This window comes from Empidonax traillii, unplaced genomic scaffold (assembly GCF_003031625.1).
Source record: "Empidonax traillii isolate 1590-97213 ecotype Southwest subspecies unplaced genomic scaffold, ASM303162v1 scaffold26:size2357266, whole genome shotgun sequence".
Taxonomy (NCBI): Eukaryota; Metazoa; Chordata; class Aves; order Passeriformes; family Tyrannidae; genus Empidonax; species Empidonax traillii.
In genome coordinates, this window is record NW_020955219.1 from 391,448 (window position 1) to 411,940 (window position 20,493).

The following is a 20,493-nucleotide window of genomic DNA, read 5'->3' on the forward strand; positions in this document are numbered from 1 at the left end:
CTCCCACCAGAAAGCAAACCCTTCGCCCTGCGTCCCCGCAGGGTGCCGGCAGGTTCAGGGCCAGGGGGGCGGGCAGGATCCGGGATGAGCCAGGGCAGCACACGGCGGCGTTCCCGGGCGGGCTCCAGAAGCAGCCGCAGATGGTGAGCCCACACGCCGCGTCGCCGCAGCAGCCAGTGACCTACACGCGGGCGTCATGCGAGATTTGGGAGCGGGGAGAGGAGCTGACGAAAACGCTCATTCCCGCTGCAGCTCAGCTCTCACCTCCGCCCCTGCAGCCCTCCTCCAGCAGCCCGGCGCTGCCGGCTCCGGCAAGAGCTTCCCCAGCCTGTTGCCGTTGCGGCCGCTCCAGGGAGCAGCCAGGCACACCGTGGCTTTTCAAAGAGGACGAGGGACCGTGCCTTCCTTCTCCCCCAAAGGGTGCGAGAGCACCCTGCATCTTGCACGGGGTGGAGGCTGGTGAATGCTCCCTGCAGAAGCGGATCCGGGCTGTAGCTCTCGTTTGGTGGGACGCGGCACCTGCCTGCAGCAGGATCCCCAAGGCCCTTGGCAGCCAGAGAGGGAGCAGGGCTGGGGCTCCAGCTCGCCTTTGCTTTTCCAGGAATCGCTGCTCTCTGACACAGGACTGCCAGGGCAGGGCTCTCCCCGCAGAGGCACTAAAAGCTTTCACAGCCTGCCAGCACAATCCTCCCCAGTCCTCTGGGGCCAAGGTTCATCTCTGGAGGTGTTTCCTGCTAGCCTCATGGCTGGCCTCCACTTTCTCCACCCCACAGCCACCCCAACACCTTTCCACCGTGCTCCCCGGGCTAAATAATGCAAAATGTGATTCACCCTAAAAGGAAGCATCGCTGGGGAAGGATGAAGCACAAAGAGGCATCCTGGGCCAGGGCAAGGCAACCAGAGGCTCCGTGAAGGCTGATGGAGTGAAGCAAGACAGGACCTGACAGCCACAAGCAGAAAGCAGATAAATCCTGTCTGCAGCCTAGCTTTGTGCATCCCCAACCGTGGGGAAGGGAGCCACAGACTGGCTCAGATCGCAGCACAGCACCCAGATGCTGCCTTTTCTGACCTCTAGATCTGCTTGCAGGTGACATGAGCTGCAGACGGTCTCAGCTCACTCCCAGTTCAGACATGGGGGACTGGGGAGGATCTGTGATGAAGGTTTGAGTATTGTGGGATCAGTGTTGTTGTCCATAGGTCTACAGAGGGCTGACAGAGGTGATGAGCAGCAGTCAGGGGTCAGGTACCAGCCTGGCACCAGCGTGTGGCACAAGTTGGAGTGTATGTGCCCCAAATAGGGTGCTGGAAGCACCCTTGGGACTGCCCTGTCCCAGTCACATGCTCCTGGGGAGGCAGGACACTGCAGGAGTGTCGGATGCTGTGTTCACCATAGTTTTTTTCAGAGGTGTAGAAGACTGTAAGGGATGGTGCTGCCCATCTTCCAGAAGTCAGGAAGCTTCAGTTATCAAGCTTCATCTTTCATCCCATGCTCTCACTCCAAGCTGTCTGTGCTCTCTGCATGGAGAGGGTGACATCCCTGCCTCTCTGCTGCTGCATGCTGCTCTCCAATGCTCTGTGGGGCTGGTGGAGCTACATGGAGACAGGTAGAACATGCCCAGTGGAGGGCACAGGGACAGGCAGGGCCAGGATGTCAGGCTGGGATGTGGGATTCCCCCCAGCAGCATCCTGGGAACAGGAACTGTGCAGTGGGGCTGAGCAGAGCTTCCCTCTCCCCTAATCAGGAAAGGACCTGCTGTATTCAGCCTGGTCAAAGAGTAGGGCAGCCCTGCAGCATCCCCAGTGCCCTGGCCCCTCTGCTTTCACTTTCAGCACTAATCCTAAACCTGTATGGAAGCTGCTCCTAGGAGGGCTCACCAGTCTGTTTCACCCTAAATCATCCCCAGGCAGAGCTGATGGTTCCTGAAGGGAAAAGCACAGCCCTCTTACCCAGCAGTACCCCCTCTCAGGAAGGGGGCTGAGTCACCATCTCTACCAGGCTGATGTGGGGCAGTTGGGAATGCACATGAACCAGACATCCCACCTTCAGGGGTGTTGAATTAGGTCTGTGCCCTCTTCTCCCCACCAGCATCCTCACCCTTGCCCCAACACCTCACTCACACCTTCCATGAGCCCCCAGCCTCTCTGCAGTCCTGTGGTGTTCACCCAGGTGATACATTCAGTCCTGGAGACCAGGGGAACTAAACCCCTGGTGCTGCATTGCACCGGGCGCACAGGGCTGCACGTAGCCGGCAGTCACCATGCCCCCACTGCACCACGGCGTAGGAAGGACAGCCTGCCTGCAACACTGACCAGCAGGCATTGAGTTAAAGCAGGTGCAGGTAGCCTGTGGCTGGGGCACTGGTCTGTGGCTGGGGCACTGGTCTGGGGAAGATCCCGTTGGTGGGCAGGTGAGACATTCACTCCTCCGCGGATGCAGCCCCATCTCCATAGTCCTTGAGATTTTTTTTCTAAGAAAGGCGGTTCGGCCCCGGGGGCCAGAGGAGATGCAGGGAAAGCTTTTATTGGTATCTCCCAGCACACGTCAGCCCGGTTAAAAAAAAAAAAAAGCTTCGTGTCTCAGAGAGCTGTTTAACACAGCTCAGGCAGCAATTGGTACAGGGACAGCAAACCAGGCTGCATCTGCTCAGCCCCAGTCACAAGCTCCCTGCTTCCTCTGAGTGTGTGTGCGTTTGTGTGTGTGTGTGTGCGTGTGTGTGCGCGCGCTAGACACAGGCATCCGCTCCCAGCATCTCCCTGTCTCCTGCATCCTCCGGCAGCAAGTGCAGGGCTCTGGCTCCTGGGGTACCACCCTCACCGCTCCATCCCCCAACAGGGATTTGCACGCGGGGCACGGGATGTGGTGAGCACCCACGGGTGGAGAGGGGGCTGCAGCCAGAGGCAGCGGCGATGGACACCGTGTGGACCTCTATCTAGGGCTTGAGTTCTCCAGACAGACCCTCACCCTGGTAAGTGCTTTTTTTTTTTTTTTGCCACGGTTGGTGCTTTGCTGGGTGCCTGGCATGGGCTGTCCACGCATTGTTGGGGTTCTCCCACTTCCCCCCCATTCCCCAGGTCCTGGTGCCTGGGAGGGTGTCCAGAGCTCCTGGGATGGGATGCCTGGGAGGAGGGATGAGAATGGGGTGGGAGGGTCCTGCCCTCAGGCATTAGGGTCCTCATGTGGGTACTGGGGAGACGGGCTGGGGAGGGAGATGAGGAGGAGAAGTGGAGAACCGGGCAGGAGCTGTATCTGCTGCAGAGGAAGGGACTCTGCTGTCACGGCATTTTCATCCCCCTCTGGGAGATGGAAGCGTGCGACACACCTATAAAATCTGCCATGGCGCGGCAGGACAGGCAACCTGATCCAGCAGGGAGAGCAGCCACCGGCTCAGGGTCCCCAGGACGGGGGGACGGTACATCTGGGGCTCCAGCCACCCCCCTAGGCATCCCCACTGGACTCCCACAGCCCTGCAGAGGGTAGGGAGGGTACCATCAGCCACGGACCCCCCTGCCCCATGGCAACTGGATCACCTCACAGCAGCAGCCCCAGCAGTGTCAGAGTCACAGCATGTGCCGTCTGCCCAGGAGAGGGGACAAGGGGGTGCTGCCAGACCCCTGTGGCCATCCTCAACCAGCTCAAGGAGGTGGGATGCAATGGTCCCTAAGCAGAGCCTTCTGCCTTCACTGCTGGCTCCCCTTGCCCCATGCAGGCAGGGGCTGGCAGGGTGTGCAGGGCTGTACCAGAGCCATGCCAGAGCCAAGGCAGCTCCTCCCAGCCCTGCTCTGTGCCCTTCAGACCTAGCAGCCGTGGGCTCCGATGTCCCAGGGTGTCCTCCCTATTGGTACCCCGCCCCTCTGCCCCCAGGGTCCCTAATGCTGCTCCCAGAAAGGTGCTGTGAGGTAAAAATATCAGGAACCTCTCAAGGCAAGGGGGAGGCCTGGACTGCAGGGAGCCTGTGGGGACCAGGCGCATCCTTCCCTACGACTGGGGAGCTGCAATCCAGGGGGGTCTGCTCCCAGCACACCCATGATGCATCCCCTTGAAGGTGGGTGCCAGGGGCCCTGCTCATGTGTGCACCAGCCCGAGCACCTACTGACTCTTTATTTGCTGATGGGGCTTTGAAGTGAGGACACACAATGGGGCAGGTGGCAGTCAGCCCCACAGACCTTGTGGCTCCACACCCCCATCTCCCCGTGCCACCACTGGGCACCATAACACCCCCCCCTGCACCCGCGACCCCCTGAAAAACACCCATCCCGCACCCCCAGCTGCCACAGACACCACCCCACACCCACAGCTTCTGCAACATCCCTGCACCCAAAGCCACCACCCACCCCATGCCCACAAGTCGCTGCAACACCCGCCGTGGGCCGTAACACCCGCCCCGCTCTGCCAGCCGCACCGTAGCACATCCACCCCAAAACACATCCACCCCTGACACATCATCCACCCTGTAACACATCCAGCCCTAACAAACACATCCACCCTGTGCTGCTCCCCACCACATCCAGCCTGTGTTCCCAGCCACCACAACACCCCCACAGTGCCATGTTACACCCACCTGTGTGTCACTCATCGCCCTGCACCACAAACTTGGCACCCCGTAACCCCAGCACAAGCCACGTGTGCTCTGCCATGGGAGAAGGGAGGTTTTGCAGCCATGCAGGGGCCACTGGATCTGTTTGCATCGGGATGCTCTGCCCTGCTTCCTTCTCTTGGAGTGCCTCCATGCTAGCCACCGGCTCTGTCCCACCAGTGCCCTCATCCCTACTTAAAACAAGCTTACCCCCATTCCAGCTGCACCAGCCTTGCCTCCATGCCTCAGTTTCCCCACATAGAGAGGCACGTGGGGCTGGGAAATACGGATCCATGGGTGCTAAGAAGATGAAGCGCATTCTGGCTTAGTGTTTTGCTGCAGGGATGAAGCAGCAAAGCAGAAAATCCAAACCAGAAGAGTGTGGGGAATGGGTGTTGCCCAGGGATCAGGGCAGAGGTGCAGTGGGCTTGGGGCAAGGTAAAGGAAGGGAAGGGAAGGGGGTGGAAAGGTGCCCACCACCTGCTGTGACAGCCCTTGGCACTGGCAGGGCTCAGTGGAGCCGGGTGTTTGCAGGCAGCTCCCGCCTGTGCCCAGATTTAGCTCCTCTGTGGGGGCGACCTAAAAATAGCCCCGCGGTGCAGCCTTGCAGCAAGGTCGAGGCCCCCGCACCTCAGGTCATGGTGAGACAGGTGGTGGCACTTTGTGCCTCAGGGGATGGACACAAATAGCAGTGGGGACACCCTCCCCCAGGAACACATGCAGATATAGGGCCTGCTCAGGTGTCTGGGCTGCTATGAGGCAAGAGAACCCCTGGTTCTCCCTCGCAGTACCCAGAGGTCTCCATGAGTGGGGGTGATTCTGTGTGGGGTCAATGTCTCACCTCAGAAAGCCAGTGGGTCAGGCAGGGCACAGGGCAAAGGGGGTCCTGGAGAGTACAGAGCAAGTTTGGGGTATCTGGGGAGCAATGGGGTCTGTGGAAAGGCAGTGATGTCTGGAGACTGAGTTCAGAGTGAAGCCATTCAAGCTTGGATGTGCAGGCAGGGTTCAGCTGTGCAGCACTAGCAGCGACAGAGAGGCCAGTGGGGCTGAGAACTGACACAAGTCATTACACGAGTGACACCATCCAGAATCCAGGCAGACAGCAGTAAATGGCAGGAGGCACTCAGCATGGCCTTAGGAGAGGGCAGGAAACAGAGAGGTGGCTGGGAACTTCAAGCAGCAGCACAGTGCTGGTGGGTGACTGACATGAACACACAGGGAAACCACTTCTGAGGGGGATTACAGATGGTTCACCCACCAGCCACCTTCCCACTGCCCTGGTTGCCCCACTGTACTGCAGGGGAGCTGCGGCTGGGGCACCCAGAGCCCAACAGCACGGTGGGGATCAGGAGCACTGGTGTGGCTGCTGGGGGTACTGGTGTGATGGGGCCCACACCCCTCTTTTCTCTCTTGTCCATGAGCCCAGCCTCTCTGCATCCTCTCCTCCCTGCTTCTGCCCCAAGCCTTGGCCACGAGGAGGCCTGGATCTGGACAGCATGTGTGATGCAGCAACCTGCAAGGGCAGACCGCGGGGGGATCTCGCAGTGATGTCCCCGAGTCTTCAGTTCTCAGGCAGAGCTGATGGTGCCCAGCAGCAGAGCTGATCCTGCCCAGGGCAAACAGGATCCTGAGCCTCCCGGGCAGGGGCTGGTGGCGCAGTGGGCGTGAAGAGACATCCAGGTGTTTTTCCTTCCCACTGTAACAGCCATAGAGACGCTGTTGCTGTGGCTCGGACACGAGAGTCCAGCTCTGCCCTGCTCCCACCTTTGCAAAGCCCCGGAAGCTGAAGAACGCCGGGCACCAGCTCTGAGCCAGGCAGCGCATCCAGCGGGCGCAAATACCCCCCTGTGTGGGCGCTCTGCCGGGACCCCCACGCGCAGGACGGGGGCCCACACGTGTTGCACACCCGGCTCAGTGCGTGGGAACCCGCAGGCAGATGGTCCCGCGGTGGTGGGGAGAGGCTGGGAAATCACATGCGTGTGCACGCAGCGGTTGTTCGCTGCCTGCCAGCGCGCTCGGCTCTGCTCCGCTCGGCCCTGCCAGCGTGGGGCACCTGTAATTACCCTGCCCAGGCTCCCTGACAGCAGCGCCCGCGGCGCCGAGTCCTCCCGCAGCCCCGAGATCCCGGCGTGTGCGCTCGTGCCGCTAATTATCCCGCTACCTGGGGACTTTCCTTCTGAGGCTGGCGGGGCGGGGGATTGCTGATCCAGTCTCCCTGCTCTGCCTCCTAGTCCCTGGGCTCCTGCTGGGAGTGTCTCTTTCCTGCAGCGTAGAATCACAGAATAATTAAGGCTGGGAAAGACCTCTAAGATCCTCGAGTCCAACTGTTAACCCAGCGCTGCCAAGGCCACCGCTAAACTGCGTCCTTAAGTGCCGTGTCTACGCGTTTTTTTGAACAATATCAGTGACAGTGATTCCACCACTGCCCTGGGCAGCATCTTCCATAACACAATCCTAGCAGGGCACGAGGGCAGCAGTGGGACCCATTTGGGGTGACGCTGTGCCCCACGATGTTGGAGACCAAATCCTGCTTCTTCCCAGCTTCAGCCCACTCCCAGTGAGACAGAGGCTGACTTGCTATTGCTGCTGCTGTTGACCTCCCCATTTTACCCCGAGATGATCTTCCCTTGGTACTGAAACTCATGTGCCCCAATCCCATGCGCTGCTTCCCTTCTTTCCTGCACTCTCACAGCCCTCCTGTGGCTGGTCCAACCCCTCCCACACGGCTCCTTGCAGGATGCAGGATGCCCAGTGGTCACAGCAGCAGCACATACGCACAGACACACAAGCGTGTGAGCGCAAGAGAGACAGGGGCGTGAAGAGGAATTTGGGGAAGGTGAGGAGCCAGCTATGCCCCAGTCCTGGGCAGAGCTGCAAGGAGGACAGCTTTCACCCTTGACTGGCCACAGAGGCTTTCTCCAAGGCAGAAAGGAGATGCATGCAAGAGGCGGGATTACAGCTGGTCCCAATCCCTTTGGGATTTACTGGTCTGGTGTGGGAAAGACGTGGATTGTTCCCATTAAACTGGAGTCTATAGAGCAAACACAGGGGAGGCATCCCCAAAACAATTCCCTGTTTTCTGTCCCAGTCCTGCACCAACACTCAGACCCTCCGTGGCCAGGGGTGTATCTCCCCACAGACACCGTGGATAACCCCAGTGCCATCTTACCATTTCTCCCTGTCCTGAGCTGCGCCTTGCATATTTGGGAGAAAGCCACCTAGGACAACTTTTGGGGGTCAGGGACACAGTGCAAGTCCGGGGAGCAGCACTGTGCCCCCAGGTGCTAGCACTGAGCACCTCCCTTCCCCCGCAGAGCCATGGGGGTGCTAATGTCCAGGCGGCAGACGGTGGAGAGGGTGCAGAAGGTGAGCTTGGCAGTGTCAGCCTTCAAGGACGGGTTGCGGGAGCAGCCATCGACGCGGCGCCGGGGAGAGGCGGGGACCTCACGCCGGGGGACGCTGGACCAGGAGGTGCAGGAGGGAGAGGAGGAGGCATCGGCAGGACCTTCCCAGCCAGAGGAGAGCAGTGCCAGTGCCAGTGCCAAGGCAGCCTGGGAACGGCTGCGGGATGGCCGGGGCGTGGAGCCAGAGGAGTTTGACCGGGCCAACAGGTTCACGCCACCCGCCTTCATCCGGCCCAAGCGGGAGCTGCATGATGACGAGCCCCCGGACATCAGCCTGGAACAGAGGGAGCAGGTGAGCAGATGGAGCCATGGGGACAGGGGCTGGGGCAAGCCCAGGGCTGCACAAGCACCTGAGTACCTGCCAGGCAGTGACAGCCTCTCTGGGTAGGGCAAAGCCCTATGGAGGTGGCTCAGTGGGGCAGGGTGCCAAGGGCCAGGCTGGGCAGCTTGGAGATACCACATGGGGAGGAGGGTGCAACTGTTCAGATGTGCCCTCGCAGCAGCCTGGTATGTCTTGGAAAGAAGAGGTCACTGCTGGGCACAGGCAGCTCCAGCTTCAGGGTAAAGAGGAGGACAATTTGATCTACGTGTTTGTCAGCCTACAGCCAGCCAGCCTGCAACTCAAACCATACATTCACACCTGCAGCCCCTACAGCCCAGCCTATCCACAACCCAACAGCTTTTCCACCTACACACAATCCTACAGCCCACCCATACACACCCACAGCGTTAACTATCCATCCACCCACCAACCTAACAAGCCTACACCCCTAGCCCACCTACAGCCTTCCACAGAACCATAGAACATTCTGATTTGGAAGGAACCCACAAGGATCATCAAGTTCAACTCCTGCCCCCTACACAGGACACCCCAAAAATCTTGCCATGTGCCTAACAGCATTGTCCAAACACATCTTGAACTCTGTCAGGCTTGGTGCTGTGACCACTTCCCTGGGCAGCTTGTTCCAGTGCCCAACCACCCTCTGAGGCTAAATCATGCAGGGTACAATCAGTATTTCTTGGGAAATGGAAATGAAAATGTGTGAAAAACCTTACAGCTTATCCATCCATACTTGCAACACTAAAAACCAGCCAAACTACAACCCTAGTGCAGCCACCCACACTTCCCATGCTGCACCGCAGAGCACCTACAACCTCACAGCCCCACCAACCCTAGAGCCAGACCCATCCACCCACCATTCATCCCAACAAACCCACCTACCCTCAACCAGCCATGTCCCTTACGACCTTACCACCCACCTGTTCCCTACACCAACCCCACGCATTCCTGTCCCGCCGTCCACTCCACCCCCCAACATCCACCCCCACCCACAAAACACCACCCCCAGAGAGAAGCCAGGCCCCTGCCCACGCTGCTCTGCTGAGCATCTGCCCACCCCTCCCCAGATCATGAATGACGAGATGTGTGAGATCTGCGAGGTGTGGACGGCCGAGAGCCTCTTCCCATGCCGCATCTGCCCCCGGGTGTACCACGACGGCTGCCTGCGCCGCATGGGGTACCTGCAGAAGGACAGTGCCGTGGAGGTGACAGAGACGGCGCACACCGAGACGGGCTGGAGCTGCTACTACTGCGTGAGTGCCTGGAGCAGGGGACACCGGGCTGCTGCTGGGTGGTGGGTGCTCCCTGGGGGATCCTGCCCCACGCAGACATGAAAAGGGTCCCACCTCACAGCCTGGTCTGCAGCAATGGGGGACCTGCTGCCCCCCACCTCCTGCTGCCCACCTTGGCCACGGGATGGGCTGCTGTGGCAGAGCTGGAATGGCCCAGTGGCTTGGAGCCATCCCACTGCAGAACCCTTGGGTGTTCTGCACACCATCCCTCTCGGGGTGTGGGTGCCCACACCCACATGCTGTCAAGGGATCCTGTTGCTGCCGTACAGCGGGATGCTCCCCCAACCCCATGCCTTTGCCCCACGGCTCCTCTCTGTCTCCCACCTCAGGACAACCTGAATCTGCTGCTGACAGAGGAAGAGATGTACAGCCTGATGGAGACCTTGAAGAACTGCAAGATCATTCCAGGTGCGTTACCTCTCCATGGCAGGTCCCAGGAGGCTGGGCGAGCCAGGTGGGGAGGGGTGTCCCCAGTTCTTCCCGGGCACTGCACAGCCAATCCTTCCCTCTACAGAGACCTGCCTGACCCTGGATGACTTCCTGCACTACAAACACCTCGTGCACAAGCAGCAGTTCGAGAAGCCCATGGCCGAGGCACAGGAGGAGCAGGCAGCCCTGCAGTTCAATGCCCTGGACCCCGACAAGAAGGGGCACATCGAGTGGCAGGACTTCCTCTCCCACGAGTCCATCCAGCTGCTGCAGAAACTACGGCCAAAGGTACGATTGCGGCATCTGGGCCTTGCTCCCATGGTCCCAGCACACAAGACAAGCTCCCATGGTCACAGCACCCTGAGCTGTCCTAAGGCTGGCATCCATGGCTGTGGCACTGGGGGCTGAGTCCCATGGCCACCACCCAAGGCCATGGCACCCAGGGCCGGAGACCCCCACAGCTTTGGGCATTAGGAGCCAGGAGATTCCCATAGGAGCCGGGTGAGCTCTCTCCCTTCCCTTCTGTGCCCCCCTAGAATGCCCTGCTGCGGCTGCTGACCCCCAAGGAGCGGGAGCGGGCACGGGCAGCCTTTCTGGCCCTGGACCAGGACAATGATGGTTTCATCGGGGAGGGCGAGTGCCGCCAGGCCCGGCACACCTGGTTCCGCAAGCACCAAAAGGAGATGCTGTCCTGCAACGTCAGGTATGGGAATGCCCACCTTGGTGTAGGGGCGACATCCTAGCTGGCACTCCCGCCACAGCCCCAGCACCCGCCGAAGGCACTCGGCACACAAACTGGGTGCCCACACTTCTCATCTCCTTCCCTCCGTGGCCCCTCAGACTTGTGCACCCTCCTCCCCCTGCCACCACCACCATTTGGGGTGCAAGGAATGGGGATGAAGGGCACCCTCCTCCCTCCCACAGCATCAGCCACGTGGGGCCCATATCAGAGGGCAGCCCCGCCAGCAGCAGGAACGGCAAGAGCCCAGAGAAGATCCTGCCAGCCACAAAGCAGGAGGAGCCCAGGTGAGGCAGGGCGGTATGCAGGGGTGGGGGACACCCTCCTTTTGGGCGGAGGCACCAGGGGAACAGCAGTGCCGGCTGGGGTGGCCGGTGAGCCCACATCTACCCACAGGACCGTCGACTGGCCCGGCTTCCTGCGGGAGAACGTCGCCTACATCCTGGCGGCGCGCCCCAACAGCGCCGCCCTGCACCTGCAGCCCCCGGCCTAATCCCCGCGGCGCGTCGAGGGCGCGACGCCGCTCCCGCCATGCAGACCTGCCCCGCCCACCCCTGGGGGCGGAGCTGGGCGCTGATTGGCTGGCGGGGAGGCGGCCATGCTGCGCTCTGCCCCGCCTCCCTCTTGGATTGGCTGCGAAGAGGACAGGTGGCCAGGCCGTGATTGGCTGGCAGGGTGGGGGCTGCTCTGATTGGGAGAGAGGCGGGAGGGGCGGGGCATGTCTGGCTGCCCCCACGCCCCGCCAGCACCACGGCGCCAGGTCCTGGTCCCAGGGTCACCGTGGGGCGCAGGGGCCAGGGAACCATCTGCCCCTGCGATCCACGTCCCCACAGCACTCCCTGCCGGCGCGTGGAGTCCCTGGAGCCCACAGACAGTGCAGGATCTGCTTTGGGTAGTTGTGGGGTCTCGGCAGAACCGGTGCCCAGCATCCGTGTGCCCCCCAGCCTCCCACAGGGGAAGCCACAGCTGAGCCTCTGTGTGCTGCCAGGTTTGCAGCAAGCAGTGTCTCAGCTCATTGGCATCATGGATTCTCGAGGGGAAGATGTGGCTGACCCTGTTGGGGTCTTTCACATCCCTACACTGCTCCAACAAGTGCTGGAGCCCAGTAGGTCCATCCTTGCATGCTGGTGGTTGTTTCTGGGAGAGTGTTCCTTGGCCCTGCCCTCCTGGGGACCAACTATTTAATGCCGGCAGCAGTGATGTGGGAAGGAACACTGGGTATAGAAAGCTTCAGAGGGATGGGAGGGCAAGGTGAGACATAGGGGAGCCCTCCTGTGCATCTGACCTTGCCCTCAGCACTCCCTTGCATCCTTCACCCCCTCCTGTACCCCTGGTTCCAAGGGATGCTCTCCATCTATCCAGCACTTCAGTCCCCAGCCCTGTTCAGTCCTGCTCTCTCCCCAGCATGGTGACTGGGCAACCCCACCTCACTAGGGGCATTACTGCTTGTGATGAGGAGGGGGAGGCAGAGCACAGAGACCCCCAGGTGTCAGCTGCAGGGGTGAGGCACTGGCTGGGCAGGGTTGGTGCTCAGCAACATTGTGGTGGATAGATGTCCTCAGCCCACAGGTGAAGGAGGAGGAACCCCGGAAACCTTGCCCCAAACACGCCAGGGGCTGGGATGCCCCAGTCTCATGGCAGCCCCGGCAGCTGCTCCCTGTCCCTCCCATCCCTTCCCTGCAGTGCCCTCAGCCTCTCCCTGCCTGGTGTGCCCTGGCTCAGCCAGGGTTCCCTGGGGTGTACACAGACCAGGCATGCACCGGCAGCAACCTGGTCACTCCCTCACCTCTATCCCTGATGCAAAGGGGGCACCATCCCACTCAGCCCCGTTTCCCCAGCCAGGGCACAGTTCCCCTCTCCAGGGTCTCTCCCACCGCAAGACCAGGAGGTGCACCAGTGCCACCACATCTTCCTCTACCGCCCTGGCATGCCAGGCCAATGGGGATATTTTGGATGCCAGGTCCGAGATGTGGCCAGAGCGTCAATGGGGATATTTCAGATGCCAGGTCCGAGATGTGGCCAGAGCCATGGTGAGGAGGTGGCCGTGGGTGCGTGGGTTGCAACTCCCTATCTGTACTGAGATACATCCATTAAACAGCTGTGTCCAATCAGCCTCCGGAGGGTGTGCTTACAGGGCTTCTGGCTTCTCCCCAGGCATTTCTGGGGATCCATAGATCTTATGTGTTTAAGATCCTATCCCAGCCTTGGGTCACTGTCCCACCAGGCAGGCTTGGCCTCCCATCCCCAGAGTGTCCCACAGCAGCAGTGGGGGGAAGCCAGCGGGCACACCCAGGAACCCTCAGACTCGGAGTGTCCATGTCTGCCCAGGAAAGCAGACAGTATGGAGAGTGCTCGGCTGACCCTACAACAACCCCAGCCCCTGCAGTGGAAGGGACACTCATTCACCGGAATGAGGGGGCTCTCTGCCTCCAGAGGCACTAGAGACTGTGAACAGAGCACTGGGAACAGCTGGATGCTGGGAACAGGCTGTCTGGAGCAGTGCTGGGAAACCCGAAATAACTCCACGAAGACACCGAGGGTGCCCAGGAGGAGAGTGGTCCCCATGGCTGGAGTGCTCCAGTCCTAGTCACATCCACGGAGCTCCCACAGGAAGCTGCAGCTTTTGATGGTGGCACATGGTCTGAGAATTAGCAAAGGGGGTTCACCTGCCTGGGGTGGGGGGAGGGCTTTCCTTTCACAGGGCCTGCATTGCAGCTGGGAGGGGAATGGGGTTTGAGAAGGGAGTTTGGAGAGAATTAGGAGGGGGATGCTGCCCTGGCAGCATCTGTGCTGTCTGCAGGGACACAGAACTTGGTGCTAAAAGCTGGTCTTGGACATTTAGCCCACTCCCAAGGCCACAGTGGGCTGTCATGGCATCCAGACCACAAGAGCAATGTTCAGCTCATCCCCAGAGAAAATCCAGCAAGCATTTCCGGCTCTGGGAGCCAAAGCAGCTGTAAAAGCACCTGGGAGAGGTATCCACCACCTTGAGGAAGAGAATGGGTATCTAGAGGAAGGGGGAGCTCACAGCGTTTTTTGTGCCTGATGGGGGGATGTTATGGGTGCGTGCTCTGCCGGGGAGCCGCAGAAAGCCCTCCCATGGCGAGATGGTGTTGATCACTGTGTTATTGCTCCATCTGCTGGAGAAGAAGAGAAAGCTGGGGCAGAGCACAGGCTTGGGGACGCTGGGAGTGAGACACCCACTGCCGCCACCACCCCAAACCAACACCCTGAGCACTCCACAGGATCCAGACTGGGAGAGCAGAACCTCCTGGGTCCTAATCCAGCCCCGCTCTGCTCTCAGTTCTTCCCTTGGGAAACAAGGTACAAGTGGCTTTCCCAGCTCCAGCCCACCAGCCACCCCCTGCAAGCAGCCTGGCATCCCTGCCAGGGCACACAACTGGCTGGTGTCCCCTGGAGCTGGCTAAAACAAGGGCCACAGGTGGCCGGGGTGGCTTGTGTCCTGCAGGGCTGTGCCGTCACTGCTGTGGCACCATCTTCCCAGCTCACATCCTCTGTCACAGCTGCAGGTCCCCAGTGAGTAACCTCCATGGAGCAGAGTGTACCTCAACCATGTCCCACACAGGCACCATCAAGGTCTGGGCAGAAGGAGGAGGATGTGGTAGAGGAGTGGGCAAAGGTGGTGCCATGGCTCCTCTCAGCTGTCCTGTCACTTGCTCCTTCAGGAGCTGCTGTCCTCAGAGACATTGTCCCCAGAAAGCCTCTGTGGCCTGCAGACCACCCTCCCTGATGCTGGGGCAAACCCCTTCCTAAGTGCTGGGGGATACCTTCCCCTCTGTGTGGTGCAAACCTCCTAAACACCTGAAAGCTGGCACTAAGTCTCTCCAAATACTTCTCACTACACACTGGTGCAAACCTTTCCCTGAATCCCCCTGAATACTAATTCAAACCTCCAAACAAATGCTTTCCCTAAATAGTGGTGCAAATCTCCCCCCCCCCCCCCCCCCAAGATCCCAGAGGCCTGAGACCAAAGGATCAGGGTGCTCATGTGGGATTTAAGGCTGGGGCAAGAACCAGCTGTCCAGTGCAACCCTCCCAAGCCCTGCTGTACTGACGGTGTCCGTGCAGCCCACAGGTCTTTTGTCCCATGTCCATCACCCACCACCAGGTGCCACACGGTGAGTGCTGTGCTCCCCAATGGGGGCTCTCAGCCCCAGGGCTCCAGTCCAGCATCACCCAGTCTGGGGCTAGGGGCAGAGTCCTGGGGGCCAGCTCTGGCTTGTGCGTGTGTTTCACAGCAGGCAGGAGCCAGAGCATCATCTACCCTTCTCCCAGGTGGTCCTGCCCAGGTCAGGGTGTCTTTGCCATCCCACAGGTACCCGAGGGGATGAGGGGTGGTAGTTTACCCCTCTGCCAGGCTGCAGCACCACTGCACACGGCTGCCACCCACCCCAAAAAAACTCTGCTGCTGGGTAATACGGGTGCTTGGCTTTGCACCCCAGGGTTCAGGATAGCACCCTCCTCTGAGGCTGGACACCTCTTCCTGTCCCCAGGGCTCCCCTGGGCTTGGCCAAGTGCCATCAGGTCTGGTGTGTCCCAGAGGGGAAATGACCACAATGTGCTCCGCACCAAAGCCGGCCAAACTTTAGGAACATGTGTGCAGAGCTGTGCTGACACAGGAGGGACAGAGGTGACCAGGGGGACCACTGGGCTACAACAGTGTCACCATGAGCCACAGCACCTGGCTATCACTGGGGCAAGATGTCAGAGCCCCATCCCATCACAGGGGGCACAGGACTGGCAAAGACCAGTGGCAGGAAAAGAGGTTTCTCTGGGCAGTGTGTGACAGCGACAGCCACAGCCCCCATAGGCAGCTACACCCTGCAGACCCCAACTATCCTTCCCCTCCCAGGCCTGACCATCCAGAGCTGGGACAAGTGTTCCCATTTAGCAACATCTCCCCAGATGTGAGCAGGGAGAGGAGATGGAAAAGCCGAGAAGTTCTTGGGGCACAGAACTGGGATGACAAGATTGGACCACCCAGAAGTGAACCCCTCCCCACCCCGAGCCAGGGTGCGTAGGGGCACTAGAGCCCTTTGGGGACACTTCAGAGAGGACTGGGGGGTGAAGGGGCTGGGAGAGGGTGGTTCAAGGGGCCACCAAGTGAGAAGTATGTGTGCCCCCTGCAACAGAGAGGTGGCCACGGGGTGTCGCCCCTGCACCGCGCCGAGAGCCGGAGGTGCCACTTGGGAACCTGCACAGAACATGCAGGGAGGGAGGATGCAGGAAGGGAGGATGCAGGGACTCATCTGTGTACCCAGAAATCATTTTGTATTCTGGCTTGTGACCCCCTTGCCCTCCTGACCAAGCTCTGATTTCAACCTCTGCCCCACGGCACCCTCTTCCTCCCTGGTTATGCGCCTGTGCCAGGTGAATGGAGGGCCACACACCCTGTGTGGGCAACCGGGACCCAGCCATGGCAGCCACAGGGTCCTGCAGGGATGGGCTCCCTCCTCTGCAGTCCCGTGGAGCTGGGAGACCCTGGGCCTTTGGAGAAGAGGCCCCAGCCTAGCAATATCTTGGGTCTAACATCCATTCCCCATGAGATGCATGGGGATTCAGAGCCCCCTCCTCCCTGTGTCCCCTGGAAGGAACCCTAAGCACCCCCTCATCTGCATAGCGCCACTGCCCCCCTACAAATAGCCACAGGGTCTGACCACACCTGGCACTGCCACTGGGCTTGGAAGGATGTTCAAGTGATGGAAATACAGCCCAGCACTAGACGTGGTAGCAGGGGTAAGGACAGAGATGCCCACCAGCGCCTCCTGCAACCAATTACATGCTGCTTAGGTCCACAGGGAAGTCTGGAGGGAGCTGTATGGGACTTCAGTGGGGAAATGAGATAACTTCCCAACATGTCCCCTAGCATGCTGTCAGCTGTGGGATGAGCTGCCTCAACAGGACATAACCCCACAGGCAGTCCAGCATGGAGGTAGTGTGCTCCTCTCCCGGAAGGATGGCCTGGGCTATTCACAGGAGTCCATGCAGGAGCTGTGCATGGCTTCCCAGAGGCACACCGTGCCACTACTGGCTCCTGCCACCCCTACATTGCTGGCTTGGTGGCCCTGACAATGCAGGGCTGACAGACACTGCCTCCTGTTCCCGGCAGGCTCTCTCCCGCTTCCCTCCCCGCAGCACAGGGGAACACGGGGTTCCTGCGTAGTGCAGGGGGTGCAGAGGAGGCCCTGGGATGAGGAGGGCACAGAGTGGTGCCAGGCACACTGAGCATCTTTTTCCCACAGCAGCTTTGCTGTGACTCATCCTGGCAACCCACGCAGCACTCAGGCAGAGTGTCCAGGTCCTCTGCTGTCTCAGTGCAAGGCCATGTGGGAGCAACACATTAACAGCAGAAGTCCTGGGTGCCTCCCTCTGTGTCTCTCTGATCCCCTTGCCCCAGCATTGCAGTGGACTGGGAGGTGGCATCAGGGCCAGTGGCCCCAGCCCTGGACTTCCATGTTCCTCTCTGCAGCAGCCTGGATGCCACTGACCCCTGAGCAGCTGCTCACAAGCACCAGCAGGGCTGGTGTGGCAGGGGCCATTGGCTGCCAAATGAAGCAGGGAGTGAAATGATTCGGGGTACAGCAAAGGGCAGTACCTGCCTTCCCACTATGGCTATGCGTATTCAAGTCCCGCAGCTGGAATTGGAGCAGATGTTGATGGTCCCTCTGAGTAGCACAGTGGACAGCCATACAGTGCCATGCATGTCCCTGTGTGCCCCAGCATCCCCCCTCATACTACATGTGTGCTGTGCATCCCAGCACCCCCTCTCCACTTGGGAAGTGACCCTGGACAGCACAGACAGTCTTCTCAGCTCACCCCCAAGCCACGGGACGTGCTGGGGACACTAGGAAGAAGGCATCAGTCCAGGACTAATGTGGGAGCTCAGTAGGGCCAAAGCATACCCTGGCTGGCCTGGGAAGGAGGAAGGCAGCCAGAGTACCTGGAAAGCAGGGATTTGGATCCGAGTCACTCCAGAAAGCCAGCACCGTGCTTGGCACAGGCAGATGAACCCAGCCGACCAGAGACACGGAGATCCATCTGGGGTATCTGCCAACCCACGCAGCATCAGCCAGGCCACTCACTCCTCAGGTGCCTCTGGCAGCAAGGATGGGAGTAATAAAGGGGGGAGGCACCTCGTGTTTGGCGTGGGGCACCCCATGACCCATCAGTGAAATGATCTGGGGGCTGGAGTGACTGATCTATGAGGAGCTGCACACAACTATATCTGTCTCACTTGGCTGAGCGATGACTAAGGGGAGGACAGGAGAGCAGTCTGCACACCGCCAGGCAGAGGAGGAATTATTTAGGCTGGAGCGCGGGGGTGGAGGGAGGGAGGCTGGAAGGAGATGGGTGGAGGGAAGGTGGAGGCTGGGTGGGATGCTCTGGCACAGCTCCCCCTCTCTGCCGGAGGGACACCGTGTACTGATGAGGAACAGCACAAGAGCTGGGGGACTGGGAGATGCTGCTCACTTTTGGGGAGAAAATACATTTAGCCAAGGGGGTTTCCTGCCCTGGCCCCAACCCCACAGATGGGCGTTGACTCAGAGACCTACCCCAAGCACGGGAAAACACATGGCAGCTGCCTGCACAGGGCGGGCCCCAGAAGGTGGAAAAATGACCTCACTATGTGGCATCTCTCCTGAGCCCCAGCCCACAGGAGTGCTCTCACGTAACCACCTGACACACAGTAAAAATCAAAGGCAGGAAAAGGGGATGCCAAGACCAAGGCACTCAGAATCCTCTGGGACCAGTCCCTTCTCCCAGGAAGGAAGGGACTCCACCACGTAAGCTGCTCCCATGGCCAACAGGTACAAAATCTATTTTCTGGGGTCATCTTGTGCTTTAGGGCTGGCATCGGGATGAAGAGCAAATGAAGCACAAAGGGCCACAACTCCTGCTGATACTTTGACCGGGCCACCCTGCCTCATTCACCTTCAGGTTGCCACTCTTCTCCCCCTCTCCAAAGATTTTTGCAACATATCACTGCAGTACAAACATCCCAACCCACCTGACACATGAAGCTGTGTGAGCCTGTACCTGCTCCATGAGCTGGGAGAGGACCTAAGTGACCTGTGTGCCCTCCAGACTGTCCAGCCCAGGAGGATATTTGCAAGGGAACATCATGTTTAGGCTAGAAAGTCCCCAAAACTTACAGCCAGCACTCCTGTCAGTTGAACATATATAGGCTACGAGAGCAGGACCACGTCCCAGGATGGTGCAGGAAAGGAAATTGAAGAAGGGGCTATAAACTAGCATGATTTCATGTCCATATGTTCAACATGCCTTGTCAAATAATCCTAACTTCTTTATTTGATGACTTTATAAATTTGGTGGCTAAAACACCACCGTGGACATACCAGGCTGCCATCAGCTCATCCCTCCATCACCCTGAGCGCCAGTGCCAGGGGATCACTGAGCAATGCTGGGGGCAACACTAGGCATTGCCAGGGGAAGCACCGAGCAATGCCAGGGGATCACTGAGCAGTGCCGGGGAGAACACGGGGCAGTGTCAGGGAGGCACTGAGCAATGCTTATGAGACCATACGAAAATGTGGGGTGAGCACTGGGCAAGGTCGGGGGAGCACCAGGTAATCTCAGCAGATCACTGGGCAATGTCAGGGGAGGACCAGACTAATGGTGAGCTGGGTGAGCACTGCAAAACCAGTGACCTGCCAGGGCCCAGCCCTAGGGACCTCCACCCATCATACCATCTCCCCCAGGCAGCAACAACTCTTGTCACTGCTTGGCCCCTCTAAGCTGGCCTGTGCCCAGCAGGTCCCTGGGCTGGCAGCAACGTGGGATTCAGAGGCCACAGCATCATCCCGGCTTCATCTCCCGTCTTTTCATCCCCAAAGCAACCTGACATCCTCTTCCAATACCCTCAGCGTAGCATGGCAACGGCAGTACCAGCATGGAAACAGCTGTACTGGCATGGAAACGGCAGTACTGGCATAGCAACACGGTGGTGGAGAGACAAAAATGTCAGGCAGATTCCCCCGCTTCTGTTTCGCGGAGCTGCAAAGCTGCCTGGTCTCCTTTGGATACATCCAATGGGCTGTGGGCACCGGGATGATGGACCCTCCTCCTCTTCCCATTGCCAAGCGTTGCATGAGATGAGTTGCTGGGTCTCAGCCCAGGTCTCACAGGTCCTGGCATACAGAGCCACAGAAGCAGGCAGATGTTCTTTGTGGATCCCCACGGGGGTAGACACAGAGCCCACCTTACCACTTCCAGATCAGACACCTAGTTTGAGGTGCACAAATTTGTGAGACTCGGCAAAATTGTTCCTGGTTTTTTGGCCGCCAAGGGCTTTTCCTGCAGCAAGTCCCTCTGTCTACTGGGGCAGACCTGCCGTTCATGGATAGCCCTGCCCGTGGTGAAAAGACAAGACGCTGGCATCCATGAGACATTAGGACTGCCCCCCTCATCCCATTTGGATGTGGAGAAGCGTTCCCGGCGGCAGGCAGGGAGGGCAGCCTGAGCATCCCCCTCTGCCGGGTAAGGAGATCCGGCGGGGCCTCGGAAGTTACACAACGCTGCGCTATGCAGACAAGGCAGCGAGCACTGCGGGGGCGCACGCCAGCCCCCACAGTGAATTCCCTGACGTGGCAAACATCTCCCGAAGCCCCCTCGATGCCCACCTGCACACGCAGGCAGGAGCCCACGCACATACGCAGGCAGGAGCCCACACGCC

General features: G+C 59.8%; 1 protein-coding gene across 1 annotated transcript; it reads left to right on the top strand.

Moving 5' to 3' along the window:
- Positions 1 to 2,578: 2,578 nt before the first annotated feature.
- Positions 2,579 to 12,891, top strand: PHF24 (PHD finger protein 24). Its single transcript, XM_027906300.1, has 8 exons — positions 2,579 to 2,966; positions 7,889 to 8,270; positions 9,386 to 9,571; positions 9,940 to 10,018; positions 10,125 to 10,327; positions 10,576 to 10,742; positions 10,964 to 11,065; positions 11,175 to 12,891. Exons 2-8 carry the CDS (start codon positions 7,893 to 7,895, stop codon positions 11,269 to 11,271), a joined length of 1,212 nt encoding a protein of 403 aa, XP_027762101.1. The 5' UTR covers positions 2,579 to 2,966; positions 7,889 to 7,892; the 3' UTR covers positions 11,272 to 12,891.
- The last annotated feature ends 7,602 nt before the right edge of the window (positions 12,892 to 20,493 follow it).